Here is an 18,060-nt window from a genome sequence, read left to right on the forward strand (position 1 = left end):
GGTGCTTATCCCCATTTTATGGAAGAGGGAGGAGAGGTTCAGAGAGGTTAAGTGACTTGGCCACTCCTCTCTGACAGAGTCCAGCTTCTGAACCCCAATTCAGAGCTCCGTCCACATGGTGGACACAGAGTGAGTGAGGGCTCCAGAGTCGCCGTAATGGGGTGGTGCCCTGCAGATGGGCGTTACCTGGGTTTCTCCAGCCTAATCGTTCTGGTTTTGAGGACCAGGTGGACACTTTTATTTTCCTAAGTGTCTTGTACTTCCTGGTCCTGGGAGCAGCAGAACATCCAAGGAAGGATGTGAATAGTGCCTGAGGAGTTCGATGCAGCACTTGGCCCCCTCCTCTGCCGAGGACGTGGGCACACATTCTAGCAAACTCCCCCCACCACAGCCTATCGGGCATGGCTTCCAGGAAAATAGAGCCTTTAGCTGGCCTTCCTCTTCCTAGCCAGCCGAAGAGAATAATACCTCCTGGCCTTCAGGACAGTAGGGCTTTGGAAGGCCGCAGTGCCTGCTTTTGCCACAGCCAGCTTGATCAGCTATCCCTGGAAGTAAGAACAAGAAAGATCAAGGGCATGTACAGATTTGGGCTCTTGTCAGGGGTTGGCATCCAATCAGTGTGCATCCAGCCTTTGGGACGAGCACTGGGCCTGGACTGGTGCCAGCTGCTCCCCCCCAAGCAGGTCTGGCCAGAGCCAGGGCCCAGGGCAGACTAGTTCTTCCCGGCTGAGAACTGCAGGGACACTGACCTGGAAGTCAGCGTGTGTGTATATATGTGTGTGCACGTGTGCACGCACTGGAAACGAGGGTTGGCGGTGGTGGGGACTGCATAGAACTGAACCGAGAGACCCTACGCCAGCTGTTCACCTCACTGCCACTGCCTTCTTCAGCCGCCATCACTGGGTAGGCTGGCACGCCCCCCACCCCCACCCCAGCACAGCAGCAGAAATCTGTCCGTTGCTTTTCCCTGTGCCTGCTCTGGAGAACTGGAACGGATACCGGTCCCATGGGGCCCTTATCCTCACTCACTGCGTGACCAGGCCGACAGAAGTGGATTCCAGGGGATGGATCTTCCCCTGACATTTTCACTTGTTCAGACTGGATTTGCTTTCTGATCGATGTGTTATTTTTGCTGTGCCCTTGTCACACAATTGGGGTCAGTGCACTTTTAAACCAATCAGCGTGGATGACGCTCCTGTAACCAGCATCCAAACCTCCCACATGCCAGGCTTTGAAGGTAGCAAACAAGTTGCCCAAAAGGAAAGTAGAAAGAAGTCTGAACACTGTCAGATTTCCAGTGTATCTGGACACTTTGACATCTTCCTTCCAAGCAATCTCCTATCACTTGGCCCTAAGGTGCTGTTGAGAAAGATAAGCCTATCTCCAGGGAGATGATGGACAGGCCAGCCCAAATACATGCAACACATGTGCTGTCCTGCACTTCCTGAAGTGAGAGGACCAAGCATCCCTCGGGAGGGGTCTGGCATCCAGCCCTTCCTGTACAGAACCTTGCTGAGGCAGGGCAGGCTTGGAGGGGATTTGGAGCCCCTTCTCCCTCCCCCAGCCTCGGCAAATGGCCGAACCCTAACCAGGATCCCATCCGAGAGACCGACTTCACATTCCCAACCCTGCTGAGGGCAGTATTACTGCTCTGCTCTGTTTGGAAACTGCCATGCAGCTGCCTGCCCTCCTGGGATATTAGCTAGTTCCAGATCTGTGCAAATCATTGTTTTCTCCCACTAAATGCTGGGCCCATGTATTCAACCTGGGGGTGGGGTGGGGAGGGAGGTGTCACTGAAACTGGGAGAGGAGGAAATCACATTTCATTCTAGGACAGCGTGTCTTTTAATCAGAAGTTGAGATGTTTCAGTTTCAAGACCAGAGGCATTAATCACCACTGAAGTGATGGGATGTTTCTAATTAGAAGCAAATTATTCTGGAGGGATTATAATAGACAGTGTTTTTAAAGAAAACCATTGGCTCTCTGTGTTAAGAGTATGGCGTTCCCTTTTACAGAAAAGATCAAAAGTGGTCATTGACTTCCTGGTGCCTGTGGAGGTCCCCTGGAAGGGGACTGACCTCACTTGCGAGGCCTCAGTCAAGCCCCAGATGTGCCCCTCATACCTGAGCCCCAGCACTTCCCAGAGGCCTTAGGAGATCAAATGAAGCCATAAGCATGCACGTACCTGTAGCTGCAGAGCCCTAGGAAGAAGCCAGGGAGAGCCTCCCATTCAAACATGGCTGTGTCGGTGCATTCCCAGGACTGCTGTTAGCTGCCTTCTTGTGTTGTGGGCAGAGATGGGAGCTCAAGTTCCATGGCCTCAGAAATGAACAGACTTTGTGTCACTACAGGGGCTTGTTCCAGAAAGCTTTCAGCCCCAGCACCACTTCTGAAGCCTACACTTGCTTTGGTGGGGATTGACCCCTCCCCCCAACCCTGCAAGGCTGGGCAGCCAGCCCGGCTGGGGCTCCCACTTGCTGTGGGCCTGCAACCAAGTCACTGTGATTCAATCAGCATTTCCTGAGCTCCTGTTCTGTGCCAACCTGTGCTGAGCACTGAGGGTACAAGAGTGGACAATGACCCAGCCTAGATACAGACAGGTGGAGCCAGCTGCAGACACCAGGCCACGCTAAGTCCCACTGGGCAGGTATGAATGCAGCCCCTCCCAGGGGCAGCCCCGAACAAGGGTGCTGGTGGAGAGTGATGCTACTTCTATTGGGATCAGTGACAGTGGCCCTGACATTCACCAGTGCTTTAGAATTTATAAAACACTTTCACTCACATTCTCCCATTTGACCCTATCCCCATTTTACAGGTGAAGAAACTGAGGCTCAGTGTGGCAACGTGACTTTTTTCTTGAGGTCACAAAACTAGTAAATGGAAGGGCTAGGAGTCTGGTCCCTGCCTTTTGGCTCTTAATCCACCTTTCCTTCAGGTACATAATAATGTCAGAGGCTTAGGTTTCTAATTTGAAATGGGAAGTAGATGAACTGTTATATGCCTCAGGTGTAACCATCATAGGCATAAGCTTGTTGTAAAGTCAAGTATTTATCTACTCTCTCTCCAGCCCACCAATCAAAACCTTCTCTCCCAAGGGCTTTGTATTAATCACTTACACTGTGGTATAAATCTGTTGTCTCTATAGGAGATCATGCATGTTGTCTCCCCTTCTTTGTGAAATAAAAAGTTGAGTCCTTAATAAAAGAAACTTGAGCATCCAGGAGCAAACATAAGAGACACTGGGGACATCAGGGCCCTTTTCTGGGACTGAAACCATACAACACAGGCAGTCAGCACTCTGCATGCAGATAGGGATCAGCAAATCCTCCATTCCGTACTACTCTTGGGAGTGTAAGCTGCAGTGAAAGGAGGGTCATCAAACTTAAGTACTTTTCTGGGTAGGGCAGGAGGGAGAGGGGGCAGATATCCCCTTGGTCTGGAGCATTTTGTGTGGGTGAACAGAGCCTGCCACTGAGTCATGGAGTTAAAGTCCAGGGCCCACACCTGCTCAGAGGAGAGAAATGAACTGGTTGTAGAGCAGTGGGGTCCCCAGAAATTGCCAGGAGAGGTGCCTGCATGGGAGTGAACTGAATGCAGTTGACCCTTGTACAACGTAGGTTTAAACTGCATGGGTCCACTTATACGTGGGTATTTTTCAATAGTAAATTCTACAGTGTATGTGGTCCGGGGTTGCATCCTCAGTTGCAGAGGAACTGGGGATACGTAGGACCGACTGTACATTACACTTAGAATAACCCCCGAGTTGTTCAAGGGTCAGCTGCAGTCTAAAGGCCAATGCCTTTGCCCCCTCCATTTCCCTGCTGCCCCTCCATTCACCTAGTGTCCTTCCTCAAATCAGCTGCCTTAGTGTGGAATGAGAGATCAGAGAGTGGGGATGCCTCCCCCACATGCCAGTCTAAGTTTTAACCACTGCCTAGACATGACCATTGAATCAGAGAAGCTGTCATCCCTAAGGAACACTTTGGTTTCAACACACGCTATCAGCGACCTCAGAGCAGGGCACATGGTCAGGACAACACAGGTGCACGTCCCTGTTCTGCAGTGACCTCATCTAACCTTGAACCAGCATCATCCTCTGTCAGATGAGTTTAGGGGTACCTACCTCCTAGGGCATCCATGTAAAGCACTTAGTGCAGTGCTTGGCATAGGTGCTCATTTTTATCATCATTTTCTTCACCATCATCATCCAGTACAGTCACAGGTCTCTTATCTCTGATCAGAATTGCATTTCTTACACAGGCCTGTAAAATATTTATGTCACAGGAGATGAGTTCTTTGAATGTGGTGTGGACCCCATGAAACAGCACGTGCCCTGACCTGGGGCTCGCGTGATGACAGCATGGCTCAGGGCAGGAGACGGTTGTGCAGTATTTGCTGGGCATGTAGGCCATCCTTCTGCGGGGCGGTGGGGGTGGTGGGGGGTCTTTCAAACAGTCTCTGATAAGCTGGGAGAGCTAAGTTACGAAACTGGTAGCAGCTCCTGCCCGAGGGGAGGCAGTGAGACAGCTCCTGTAGCCTTCTCTGTGCTCCTGGTGCCCATCTGAAGCAAGAAGCAAGAGCTCTTGGGACAGCCAGCCCTTGCAAGTCACGGGGAGTCACCTGGGCCTTCTGGTTCCCTGACTATAACGTTCCAACCAGAACCTGTAGGTCAGCAGGCTGCGAATTCAGAGAGTTTGAGGGGAGCCCAAAGCTAAGGCTGAGGATAGGATTCAAGGATTTGAGGATTTCAAAAACAGTTTGAAAGAAAGTATGAGTTGAGGGGGGAAGGGGTGTGTGTGTGTGTGTGTGTGTGTGTGTCTAAGAAAGCATTTACAGTTTCAAGGCTGGAGCAAAGACGGTGGGGATTTTCATCATTGTTTAAGCCTACTATTTGAGGTTTCAACAGCTTCCGAGATTTGCATTGCTCGTGCCAAGTTTTGCGGGAAATCTGTCAAAAATGCTTTTGAGGAGCTTTTGACATTTTACCAGCCTAGTACCTTTCAGACACGAGCAGAAAATGGAGTTCCCTTAGGGGGTTCCCTGCCCCCCTGACTGTCATGTGGGGCTGTCCCATGCTGCCCCTCAGAGGCAGGCTGGCCCCTCAGAGGATGGCTCTGTGAGAGCGTAGGGTGGGCACACTGTGCAGTGAGGGTTCATCTTTGCATTATTTCACCCTAACCCTATTCCTGCTTACCCCAGAGCCTGTGCAGGGAGCCCCTGCCCGTCCTCCACTCTGTAGGAACCAACGCTCATGTGTGTATTAAACATTCCTGTCACGTTTTCCTCTTCCCAAGATTTTTACAACTTCCTTTAGCTAATTCTCAAAACATCCCTTTGGAATCTGGTGTCATTTATAGTCGTGATTTTACAGCTGGGAGAAGTGAAGAGGAGGGGGTCCACGCCGTGGTGGAGCACGTCATCAGCGCTGGGCCTCCACATGGTGACAGAGGCCTGGTTCCTCCCTGCTGGAGAGCCGCATGGCTCCAGAGGAGTGCAGGCCTCCGGGCAGCCGCCGGGATGGGAGGCCCGGGGGCTACATCATGGGGAAGAGCGTGGACCCTCTGAGCCTCACGCTCCGCCTCTCTGCAGGCGGTGCTGTGCCCTGCAGACACTATTCCTGCAGTCTGTGCACATGTATTCTGCACCCACTGTGTTCTGAGCACCTGGCCCTGCCACAGCGGCTGTTAGTGTGAAGATTAATGAGGACTCATGAGAATGGGTGTGAGCCCAGTGCCCAGCACCGGGAGGCAGGCAAAAGGTGGACCCTGCTGCTGTTACTACTGCCATCACCACCATCATCATCATCATCATCACCACCCATGGGATGGGTGGCAGGTCCCCAGACCTTGTGTGTGATGTGCAGCTGCAGGCACTTGCTGGAGAGGGGCTGCACTTATTCCAGGTCATCTGGCAAGGAGCTTTCCTGGCGGATTTATTACTGCTCCATTTTGTCTTGGTTTCCTGAGTCTCGGGGAACCACATTAAATGTTAATGTCATGAGTGGCTTGAAAAAACTACCCAACAGTGACAGTGTGCTTCAAAGAAGACCAGATCTGTTTTTTAATACATCTATTTGCTTAGATTTTAAAAGCCTGAGAAATGGCTTCACAGCAACGCTTAGGGGCTAATTTGATGCTATCAGGAGACACTGCCGTCTCCTCACTGTTGAATTAAAGTGGAGGCTGAGGGGAGGCCGATGGAGGTGAGATTCATTGTCTGTGCCTGTGCTACCCTTAATGCAGCGAGCTCAGGTTACAAGGAGGATGCAGCCCTGCAGCCTCTCTGGAATCACGTGTGTCTTCAGGGCCAAATCAATCTCTAATTGTGCTCCTGGCAAAGGTGGATGTCCACACCTGCCTGGTGACTGGCATGGCAGCCCAGGGAGGGCTAAGCAGGCCAGGTGACTCAGGGCGCCTTCCCGGCCTCCAGGGACCCCGGGCCAGCTCTCTCTGCTCTTGGCCGTGTGCTTATTGTTGTTAATAATTGTAGCAGCGTTTGTCCTTCCCAGACTCCCTGCTAGGCACCTGCTCTAAGCTGTCTCTAATCCTGGAAATCATCCTGCAAAAAAGATTTTATTATCCTCAAGCTACAAATAAAGAAGCTGGGGCTCGTATAGGTTAAGTAACTTGCCCGAGGTCACACAGCTAGTAAAGGGGGATGCAGCATACTGACAGGCCTGTCCTGTCGCCACTGCACTGTCCTGCTGAAACTCCGGCCAAGGAGTGGGTAGTTATGCATGGATTTTAGGCCAGGGGCAGGCTAGGCACCAACTCGGCTCAAATGAAAATGCAGCAGGCCTGGAAGGTGGCAGCTGCACCAAAGGGTCATTGGTGGAATTTTCCACTTTTATTTTTAATTACATAGGAATTCTATCTTGCTTGGGAAGACACAGAAGAGAAAAACTAGTCCTACAAAACCAGATGACAGCACAGTAAATTTTTTTAATGGTTTGTCTTCCAAACTTTTATATAGGTACACACACACACACACACACACACACACACACACACACACGCACACAGGTATTAGAAAAAATGGGGTGGTTTCTGTACGTGCTACTCTGTAACCTGTCTCCTCACCTGATGCTCTGAAGCAGCCTCTGTGGGGCTGGCTAAGCAAATACCCGATATTCTCAAAGGTTCTTCCAAGTGAGCACAAGCCATTCACAGCCCAGAGCTGTGTGAATGGCAGCCCCCAGGACTGCAGCTAAAATTCTGTAAAACCTAATCCCAGGGGCAGAGTTTGCAGGGTCTCACATGGCCCCGACAGCAGCTGAGGGTCAGCCCCAGCCTCTCACCAGGCCCAGCCCTGCCTCTCAGAGGTGTTGGAAAGCCATGAGGACAGACGCTTGAGTCTCTGCAGAACTTTGGAGACACCCTCCATGATCTCATGCGGCAGGTTTGTTTACAGACTGAAAAATTAAAAACCGGTGACTCAGGCTGGGAAAGATGATGAAGAAATGGTGGAGCTGGGCAGTGACCTGGTTTTTTAATTCGTGGCCTCCCATAGAAGCTCCATCCAGTTCAACCTCTAATTCATACAGGAGGATGGAATTCAGTCCTTGGGATGGGGCAGCTGGGGTCCTGTCGCTCCTCTGCCACTCACTAATCTGTGACCTTGGGCAAGACACTGACCCCCATCAAGCTCAGTGGCCAAGGTCAGCCCCTTGGGATGGTTGTGGAATGTTCCACACTGTCGTGGAATCCTACAGGTGAGCTTACAGACAGAACAAGCATGCCGCCCACATAGTCTGGAGGTGTCATGAATGCTCTCCCCCCACCCAACCACAGAACATGTTAAACAAGACTAAGAACTTTCAGAGGGGAGACTAGTCTTTGAGGTCACCCCAAACTCTTGAGTTTTACAATGGTCATTGATCCTTTCCAGCCAGAGACCTTGTCAATTTTGCATTTGGTTTTAGTAGATCTATAGGATTGAGCCCTTGCTCTGATTTCACATAAATAATAACAACACCTGCAAAAGACATTGAAACCCTACCTGGTGTTCCTGGGCAGGAAGTGACCCAGCCAGGCTAATTGCCCCGCCGGCAGAGTCTGCAGACCTCATGGTCAGGGGGGCCCATGGGAGCGAGACCATAATCCCAGATCCTTCTCTGTTAGCCTGTGCAGAGTTTCCTGGGGACCCAGAAACCCCACCACTACCTGCCCCACCCTGGATGCACCCTTTCTCCAGGAAGGACTATGAAGACACCCCGCTCTTCTTCCTGGTGTGTCTCCCACAGCAGGTGGCGCCAGTGAGCCAAGTCAAGATGGGAAGACAAGGGCTGGTGCTGTCTGTAGAGCAGGACACATGGCCCCTTCTTCCCCAAGTGCCCAGTAGTCACAGAAATAAGGCCCCACGTACATGCTTTCCCAGGGAGCAGGGCTTTTTAAAAATTTTACGACCAATTTAGATATAAAAGTCTTTAATGGTGTAGGTGGACTAGTCAAATGCCTACTTAAAATATGTAACTTATTCATGTAGTTGTATTTCATATTTAAAGTTTATATATTATGTTTTAATTTAAAAATATTACTATTTTCTGTCTTTATCATATTATGAAGTTGAACCTGATAAAATTCCTGTTTCTGTGGGGTTGAAAACGGTTGAATATAAGCAGTTTTGTAAAGTGCCTCCTAATATTTGCAGCATCTGTCTTCGTCATCACTCACACCTGTTTGCCAGAGTGTACAGGGCACTGCCATCCCAGTTCACTGAGATGCCGCCTTTTCTGAATGTACTGTTCTCATTGGATATTGCCTTGCAAGCTATGGCATGATGTTGCTCTGTGTTGGCATGACTTTGCATAGGCAAGACTTTGCTTTACTTTTATAGGATTTTGCACTGCATTAGGACCCTTGGCCATTTCCTTTACTTACCCTGCTGGTGTGGACCCCCAGTCTCTGGGTATAGCCACTTACCAGATTACTTGTCTTTCTTTTTTTTCTTTTTTGAATTATATTTTATTCATTTATTTTTTATACAACAGGCTCTTATTAGTTATCTATTTTATACATATTCGTGTATATATGTCAATCCCAATCTCCCAATTTATCCCACCATCACCATCCCCGCCAGCGCCCCACTTTCCTCCCTTGGTGTCCATACGTTTGTTCTCTACATCTGGGTCTCTATTTCTGCCTTGCAAACCAGTTCATCTGTACCATTTTTCTAGATTCCACATATATGCATTAATATACAATATTTGTTTTTCTCTTTCTGACATGCTTCACTCTGTATGACAGTCTCTAGGTTCATCCATGTCTCTACAAATGACCCAATTTCGTTACTTTTTATGGCTGAGTAATATTCCATTGCATATATGTACCACATCTTCTTTAAGCATTCATCTGTCGATGGGCATTTAGGTTGCTTCCATGACCTGGCTATTGTAAATACTGCTGCAATGAACAGTGGGGCACATGTGTCATTTTGAATTATGGTTTTCTCTGGGTTTATGCCCAGTAGTGGGATTGCTGGGTCATATGGTAATTCTATTTTTAGTTTTTTGAGTAACCTCCATACTGTTCTCCATAGTGGCTATATCAATTTGCATTCCCACCAACAGTGCAAGAGGGTTCCCTTTTCTCCACACCCTCTCCAGCATTTGTTGTTTGTAGCTTTTCTGATGATGCCCATTCTAACTGGTGTGAGGTGATACCTCATTGTAGTTTTGATTTGCATTTCTCTAATAATTAGTGATGTTGTGCAGCTTCTCATGTGCCTCTTGGCCATCTGTATGTCTTATTTGGAGAAATGTCTATTTAGGTCTTCTACCCATTTTTTTTTTTTTTTTTTTTTTTTTTTTTTTTTTTTGCGGTACGCAGGCCTCTCACCGCTGTGGCCTCTCCCGCCGCGGAGCACAGGCTCCGGACGCGCAGGCTCAGCGGCCATGGCTCATGGGCCCAGCCGCTCCACGGCATGTGGGATCCTCCCGGACCAGGGCACAAACCCATGTCCCCTGCATCGGCAGGCGGACTCCCAACCACTGAGCCACCAGGGAAGCCCTACTCATTTTTTGATTGGGTTATTTGTTTTTTGTAACCTTGAGCTGCATATATATTTTGGAGATTAATCCTTTGTCCGTTGATTCGTTTGCAAATATTTTCTCCCATTCTGAGGGTCGTCTTTTCATCTTGTCTATAGTTTCCTTTGCTGTGCAAAAGCTTTTAAGTTTCTTTAGGTCCCATTTGTTTATTTTTGTTTTTATTTCCATTATTCTAGGAGGTGGGTCAAAAAAGATCTTGCTGGGATTTATGTCAAAGAGTTTTATAGTGTCTGGTCTTACATTTAGGTCTTTAATCCATTTTGAGTTTATTTTTGTGGATGCTGTTAGGGAGTGTTCTAATTTCATCCTTTTACATGTAGCTATCCAGTTTTCCCAGCACCACTTATTGAAGACACTGTCTTTTCTCCATTGCATATCCTTGCCTCCTTTGTCATAGATTAGTTGACCATAGGTGTGTGGGTTTGTTTCTGGGCTTTCTATCCTGTTCCACTGATCTATATTTCTGTTTTTGTGCCAGTACCATATTGTCTTGATTACTGTAGCTTTGTAGTATCGTCTGAAGTCAGGGAGTCTGATTCCTCCAGCTCCGTTTTTTTTCCCTCAAGATTGCTTTGGCTATTTGGGGTCTTCTATGTCTCCATACAAATTTTAAGATATTTTGTTCTAGTTCTGTAAAAAATGCCATGGGTAATTTGATAGGGATTGCATTGAATCTATAGATTGCTTTGGGTCATATAGTCATTTTCACAATATTGATTCTTCCAATCCAAGAACATGGTATATCTCTCCATCTGTTTGTGTCATCTTTGATTTCTTTCATCAGTGTCTTATAATTTTCTGAGTACAGATCTTTTACTTCCTTAGGTAGGTTTATTCCTAGGTATTTTATTCTTTTCATTGCAATGGTAGATGGGATTGTTTCCTTAATTTCTTGTTCTGATCTTTCATTGTTAGTGTATAGAAATGCAAGAGATTTCTGTGCATTAACTTTGTATCCTGCAACTTTACCAAATTCATTGATGAGGTCTAGTAGTTTTCTGGTGGCATCTTTAGGATTATCTATGTATATTACTATGTCATCTGCAAACAGTGACATTTTTACTTCTTCTTTTCCAGTTTGGATTCTTTTTATTTCTTTTTCCTCTCTGATTGCCGTGGCTAGGACTTCCAAACCTATATTGAATAATAGTGGCGACAGTGGACATCCTTGTCTTGTTCCTGATTTTAGAGGAAATGCTTTCAGTTTTTCACCATTGAGGATGATGTTTGCTGTGGGTTTGTCGTATATGGCATTTATTATGTTGAGGTAGGTTCCCTCTATGCCCACTTTCTGGACAGTTTTTATCATAAACAGGTGTTGAATTTTGTCAAAAGCTTTTTCTGCACCTACTGCGATGATCATATGGCTTTTATTCTTCAATTTGTTGCTATGGTGTACCACATTGATTGATTTGAGTATATTGAAGAATCCTTGCATCCCTGGGATAAATCCCACTTGATCAGTGTATGATCCTTTTAATGTATTGTTGGATTCTGTTTTCTAGTATTTTGTTGAGGACTTTTGCATCTATATTCATCAATGATATTGGTCTGTAATATTCTTTTTTTGTAGTACTTTTGTCTGGTTTTGGTATCAGGGTGATGGTGGCCTCATAGAATGTTTGGGAGTGTTCCTTCCTCTGCAATTTTTTGGAAGAGTTTGAGAAGGATGGGTGTTAGCTCTTCTCTAAATGTTTGATAGAATTCATCTATGAATCCATCTGGTCCAGGGCTTTTGTTTGTTGGAAGATTTTTAATCACAGTCTCAATTTCGTTACTTCTGATTGGTCTGTTCATATTTTCTGTTTCTTCCTCTTTCAGTCTTGGAAGGTTATACCTTTCTAAGAATTTGTCCATTTCTTCCTGGCTGTCCATTTTATTGGCATACAGTTGCTTGTAGTAGTCTCTCAGGATGCTTTGTATTTCTGTGGTGTCTGTTGTAACTTCTCCTTTTTCATTTCTAATTTTATTGATTTGAGTCCTCTCTCTCTTTTTCTTGATGAGTCTGGCTAAAGGTTTATCCATTTTCTTTATCTTCTCAAAGAACGCAGCTTTTAGTTTTATTGATCTTTGCTATTGTTTTCTTTGTTTCTATTTCATTTATTTCTGCTCTGATGTTTATGATTGCTTTTCTTCTACCAACTTTGGATTTTGTTTGTTCTTCTTTCTCTAGTTCCTTTAGGTGTAAAATTAGATTGCTTGTTTGAGATTTTTCTTGTTTCTTTAGGTAAGATTTTATTGCTATAAACTTCCCTCTAGAACTGCTTTTGTTGCATCCCATAGGTTTTGAATCATTGTCTTTTCATTGTCATTTGTCTCTATGTATTTTTTAATTTCCTCTTTGATTTCTTCAGTGATCTCTTGGTTACTTAGTAACATATTGTTTAGCCTCCATGTGTTTGTGTTTTTTACATTTTTTTCTCTGTAACTGATTTCTAATCTCATAGCATTGTGGTCAGAAAAGATGCTTGATATGATTTCAATTTTCTTAAATTTACCGAGGCTTGATTTGTGACCAAAGATGTGATCTATCCTGGAGAGTATAAATTTCTTACACCATCCTCCCTCATTTATGATTATGGTGTTCTACTTCCAGGAGAAGAGAGTTAAATTTCTTTGTGTCCCTTTTTCTTTTAACCCCCAGGTGGTCTTGCTACAAATAATTGAGGGTATCCCTTACCTCGCCCCTGAACTATGAGAGGTTTTATTTTTACTTAATTATAAGGCAACTTATTCTTTTCCTAGAATAATTTTGAGTGAAAGGCTTCATCTCTTGTATTTGAGCATACCTGTCGCCTGTATATAAACTCAGCAGTTGGGGCTGCAGGCGGATGTCTGTTCTTGCTTAATTACACATTTGTATACAAATACTTGACTACTTCATCATAAGAAAAGAGAGCTCCTCACACCCTACACAGGACACAGGGAAGAAGTTCAGGGTAAGTCAGAGTTTCTCAGCTCTGGCTGCTTGTTGCAGTCACCTGGAGAGCTTTGAAAAATACTGATGCCCAGTGCATCCTCCAGGGATACTGATTGATTGGTCTGGGACATCAAGACCTTTCAACGCTCTCCAGGTAATCCCATGCAGCAGATCCCAACCTGAAGCCACTCCCTCCGAGACGCCCTCCAGGTGGAAATCACGTTGCTATGACACTTGTCCCATGTTCCAGGTCTCCAGTTGGTGGGAACCTACTCATGTGACATCATTCTTCCACTGCAGCACCCCTCAAATTTCCAAATGCTCCAGTACCAACTCCTGAGGTCTGGGGTGGAACCCAGCAATGTGCGTTTATCATACACAAAGGATTCTCAAGGCTGTGAGCAGCCCTTGATGGATTTATCCAGAAGATGGATATGAAGCCAGGCACACAGCCTTGCCTGTCATGGAGAGCCCATTCTGGTTTGAACATGCCAGGACTCTCAAGGGGGGTGGGGGCGTTGGCAGTGGAGGCGATGGGGCACTTGTGGTTTTCCTACCTCTTTTGTGATTTGAAAAGACTGGGCCCCATCAGAGCACCATGCCCTCTGAGCTCTTTATCCTTCTAAAGTGAAAAAAAATGTGATCCTGCTTGTTAGACTAGAAAGCAGAGGAATTCACCTGCGACACAAAAGCCCCTTTGGGAGCGCAGTTGATGGCCACTTCTCATGGATGAAGGGATCCATGCTGAGCCTGTGCAGGGTAACCCCTCACAGACCCCCAGGGAAGGCCCTTCCTCCGGCACAGGCCATGGTCAGACCCAAGGGGAGGAGAGAGGGAGGCACATGATCCAGATGGCACCTGGCATCCTCACCACATGTGGCATTCAGAGGAAAGGTCCTGCTCCCCTCTCTCTACCCTGAGGTGCCAGTGTTAACTCCAGCTGGGCTACTACACCTGTGGTCTTTGCTTTATTAAAGTTTTGCAGAGTGCTCTCAGAACCCCGTAAATCATGGGTTGTGAGCATGTGTGCTGGGGGACCCCAGGTGGAGAGAGTACACATGTGGACCAGGCTCTCTGGCTGGGAGGAGACCAACTTAATGGAGAGACGGTTCCAACGGCTCCCTGGAAAACAAACAAGGGCCAAGGGGCTAGCAAGCAGGATGGGGGAGTGGTGCTGGATACCTGGCAGGTTCCCTGTCAAACACTTTAAAGGAGCCTGAAGAAGAATGGGAAGAAGAGCAGGAGACAGAACACATAGTAAAGTCTTAAAAGGCCACTCACTGGGAATGCAGGATGGTCTGCTGAACTAAATACATTGGTTTGGTTTTAGCACACCCACATCTGCAAATGCTGGAAATGCCAACTAGGGATTGGGTGTCTAAATTAAAACTGTTAGCCCCAATATTAGTCCATGAGTCCGTTATGCAAGAAAGGTTGCACTTCTTCATTTTCTGTAACTTTACTTAATTCTGACCCCCAACCCTCCAGGCTTGTGGAAATTCAGCCCCATCATTATTGGGCTCCTCTCCACACCCAGGGCTGGACAAAGGCCCAGGAGCCTCATGTGGCACACAGTGCCAGGGAGATCCCTGTGGCCATCAGGTTCAGTCCCTCCTGGGTGCCAGCAAGCCACCCTGCTCACTGGAGAATTTCAAAACCCAGATGATTCTCTGCTTGGAACAGGCATGAGAGGGTGGGAGGTGAAATGCAACCAGCATAAACTAATATTTCAACAATTGTGTCTTAGCTCAGGCTGCTGTAACAAAATACCACAGGCTGGGTGGCTTAAACAACAAGACATTTATTTCTCACAGTTCTAGAGGCTGAGAAGTTTGAGGCCAAGGTGCTGGCATATTTGGTTCTTGATGAGGGACAACTTCCTGGCTTGCAGATGGCTGACTTGTCATGTGTCCTCATGTGGTGGAGGGAGAGAACTCTGATCTCTCTTCTTCTTATAAGGACACTAATCTCATCATGGGGGCCCCACCCTCATGACCTCATTTAAACCCAATTACCTCCCAAAGGACCTACCTTCAAATGCCATCCCACTGGGGGTTAGGGCTTCAACACGTAAATGTTGGGGAGACACAAACATGCAGTCCCTAACATCTTGACACAGTTTTCCATCAGGCAGCTGGTATGCAGCCAAGCTCTCTTGTCTTGCAATTATTTCTAGCACGTAGGAATGACATGCAGGGCCCTGACCCAAGGGTGCTATGATGTGAGGCCATTGTCAAAGCCCCTCAGCCCGGGATGGGCCCCTAGCTCAGCTGTCCCCAGCTTAGCTCTCCCTGTCTCTGGCAGTGCTCGTCGACCTGTGGGAAGGGCCTGCAGTCCCGTGTGGTGCAGTGCATGCACAAGGTCACTGGGCGCCATGGCAATGAGTGCCCTACGCTCTCCAAGCCAGCAGCCTACAAACAGTGCCACCAAGAAGTCTGCAATGACAAGATCAACGTGAACACCATCACTTCCCCTCGCCTCGGTGAGTGCCTCTGCTGGCCCCCAGCTCCTGGGGCTGCTGCATCCCCTGGCCAGCAAATCCCCACTGGCAGTGGGAGTTCTATAAGCCAAAAAGCCCCCTCCTTGGGGCTTATTTGAGTTCTGGAGAGGCTAACGTGTCAGTTTTGTAGAGGATCTGAGGTTTCAGAGATGGAATTTCATCCTTGTCATGAAAAAGATGTTTGTTTAGTGTGGTCTCAAACACTTGAGCCCCTCTGCCAACAAATGAGGAACACAGGAGAATGTTCCTCAAGTGTTTTGGGATTCCTGTGCATGAAGGAGGCAAAGGGAGGTGCATCCTTCAGGAAATGAAGGATCTGGGGGTGTCATTCATGAAATCTTGGTGATGTGTGCATGGAATGTTCCTCAAGCTAATGCTTGAGAAGAAAACAGAGGTGTTGACAGGTTGGAGTCTTTATTTAATTCAGCAGGGAGCTTTTGTGTGAGCAGCTTGGACCTGAGTGTTCCAAACCCAGCCCTTTACCAGGCCACATCCCCGGCCAGTGGTGGCACAAAAAGAAGAATATCTAGCACTGATCTGATGATTCTATTGAAAAGAGTTTCTGCTTTTCCAATTAGAAACTCCTAGGGAACTTTTTCCCCACCCAGTGTCCCTTTCCCTAATGCTAGAATGCCACCAACATGAAGGGGATTTCTAAGCAGCTTCACTGGGGGGGTCTTTGAGCTTGCAGAGGTGTACACCAGGCTTTTGCATGCCCTCAGGCTGGACCATCTCTCTGCACTACCAAGAGCCTGAAGGAGATTCAGACCACCTGCCTGTGCTGTGACCTTGTACTTTTGTGGGCCCTTTGATATCTACTGCCCTGTGCCATTCTGTTTTATCAATGCCAACAGATAACATTCTCCACCATAAAATAAAAGTATACACCACTTAGCTCAGAAGTGGGGGGGGGGCAGTTCCCTCGCCTTGAGGAGGCAGCCAGACCACTGAACTCTGCCAAGTGGTCAGGTTGGACCCAGAGTGTGTCCCTTGTATAAGAAAGCCACATCCACAGTGGCTCTGGCAGGGGCATGGTTTCCCCGGTCTGTGCAAGGCTCCAGTGTACACATGGGTAAGGGCAACCCCGACTATGTCAGACTACAGGCCATCTGTGTGCACATGATGACGTCCCCAGGCCACCCATAACCTCTGGGCTTTCTCTCTCCACTGTCCCCCTAGCTGCTCTGACCTACAAATGCACACGGGACCAGTGGACAGTGTATTGCAGGGTCATCCGAGAAAAGAACCTCTGCCAGGACATGCGGTGGTACCAGCGCTGCTGCCAGACATGCAGGGACTTCTATGCAAACAAGATGCGCCAGCCACTGCCGCCACCAAGTTCATGACAGGCAGCCAGTGGTCCCACGATGCTCTGACATGAGGTCTGAGTCCTGACGACATGGCTAGTTGAAAGCCCACCCACCTGAGAGCACACCAGTCCTGCGGCTGGGACCCCCAAAGCACACCACGGCTCACCCAGGAGGCTGTCCCAAGAACCCAATTGCTTAGAACCTGAGAGTGGACTTGACGTTTGCTTAGTGCTTTTATACTTAATATATTGTTAACAGCCACTGGATGGCTTTCTACGGTAAGGAAAAAATAGGCATGAGTCACAAAATAGCTGTAATTTCTAAGGTTCCACGTACCTCAAAGGGAACACCTCTGACAGAAATCGTCAAGAGAAACGTCACAGGCGCCCCTGTCTTGGCTTTCCTCTGACGTTTGAATTCCCAGTGCTTGGTGTATCGGGGGAGGGGGAGGATATCCAAAAACAGAGACGTTTTACTTTAAAGCAGGCTTTATTCTGAAAGCCCGTGACACCCTGGATGGAAGGAGGCTTCTCTGGAGAGGCCGGGCTGCTGGAGCCCCCTTGACACCACAAGGACCAGCACGTGGCCCCTCCACCCTGTCAAGGAACGTGCTCTCTAGATCGCGGCTTTTCCTTGGAGGTCTTGTCCCTGAGAGTCTGAGTCTGTGTGAATTAAAAAGGACGCTAGGGCTGTGTAGTTCTGCATACCACCTATGTGGGGGAGAATATTCCAGAAGGGCTTGGGTTTGGGGACGTATCTAGTTTTCAGATCTCTGTTGTCCCCCACACAGGGAAACAGAAGAGCCTCTCTTCAAGGTGCTGTGAGAGGAGGCACGTGCTAATTTTGGCCTTGGAATTGCTTCCTGGCATAGAGGTGAGCTCAGGGCAGCTTTGGGAGGGGTGGAGGGGCTCCCCCTCTGTTTCTGGGGACCTCTGTTCTAGCCAGTACTTCATAAAGCTTTGCACCTTAGAGATGGCTTCCCATTAACCTTGGCCATCTATCTGAAGTTGATTCTTCTTAGAACCTCTGAAGACTCAGGCTCAGGCCTGGCCCTTCACCCTGGCACGGGGCAGGTTTCCTCCAGGACTGCTCAGCCTAGTGCCAGGATGGGTGGAGGAGTGGCCCATGGCCAGGATGGCCACATACCCACCCAGCCTTCCCGTGGCCCAGACCTTGCAATGCTCGTCATTGTCATGCTGTCGTTGTTGACCCGTCTTAGTGGGGCAAGAATGACACTCAGAAAATTCGGAAGAAGGTATTTGCCTCCTACAGACACCTCAC

The 18,060-nt window shown here is 47.9% G+C and overlaps 1 protein-coding gene across 2 annotated transcripts in view; it reads left to right on the forward strand.

The window, feature by feature from the left end:
* Positions 1-16,815, forward strand: part of ADAMTS17 (ADAM metallopeptidase with thrombospondin type 1 motif 17) — a gene marked incomplete at both ends in the record, with an annotated part of 352,152 nt that extends 335,337 nt beyond the window's left edge. For both annotated transcript variants that reach the window (XM_082841528.1, XM_082841529.1), the window contains 2 exons: positions 15,274-15,451; positions 16,649-16,815. In XM_082841528.1, coding sequence (XP_082697654.1) covers positions 15,274-15,451; positions 16,649-16,815 — 345 coding nt within the window. The remainder of the gene's footprint in view (positions 1-15,273; positions 15,452-16,648) is intronic.
* Between the last annotated feature and the right edge of the window lie 1,245 nt (positions 16,816-18,060).

The sequence above is a fragment of the Leucopleurus acutus genome (assembly GCF_964270905.1).
Source record: "Leucopleurus acutus genome assembly, chromosome: 1".
Classification (NCBI taxonomy): Eukaryota; Metazoa; Chordata; class Mammalia; order Artiodactyla; family Delphinidae; genus Leucopleurus; species Leucopleurus acutus.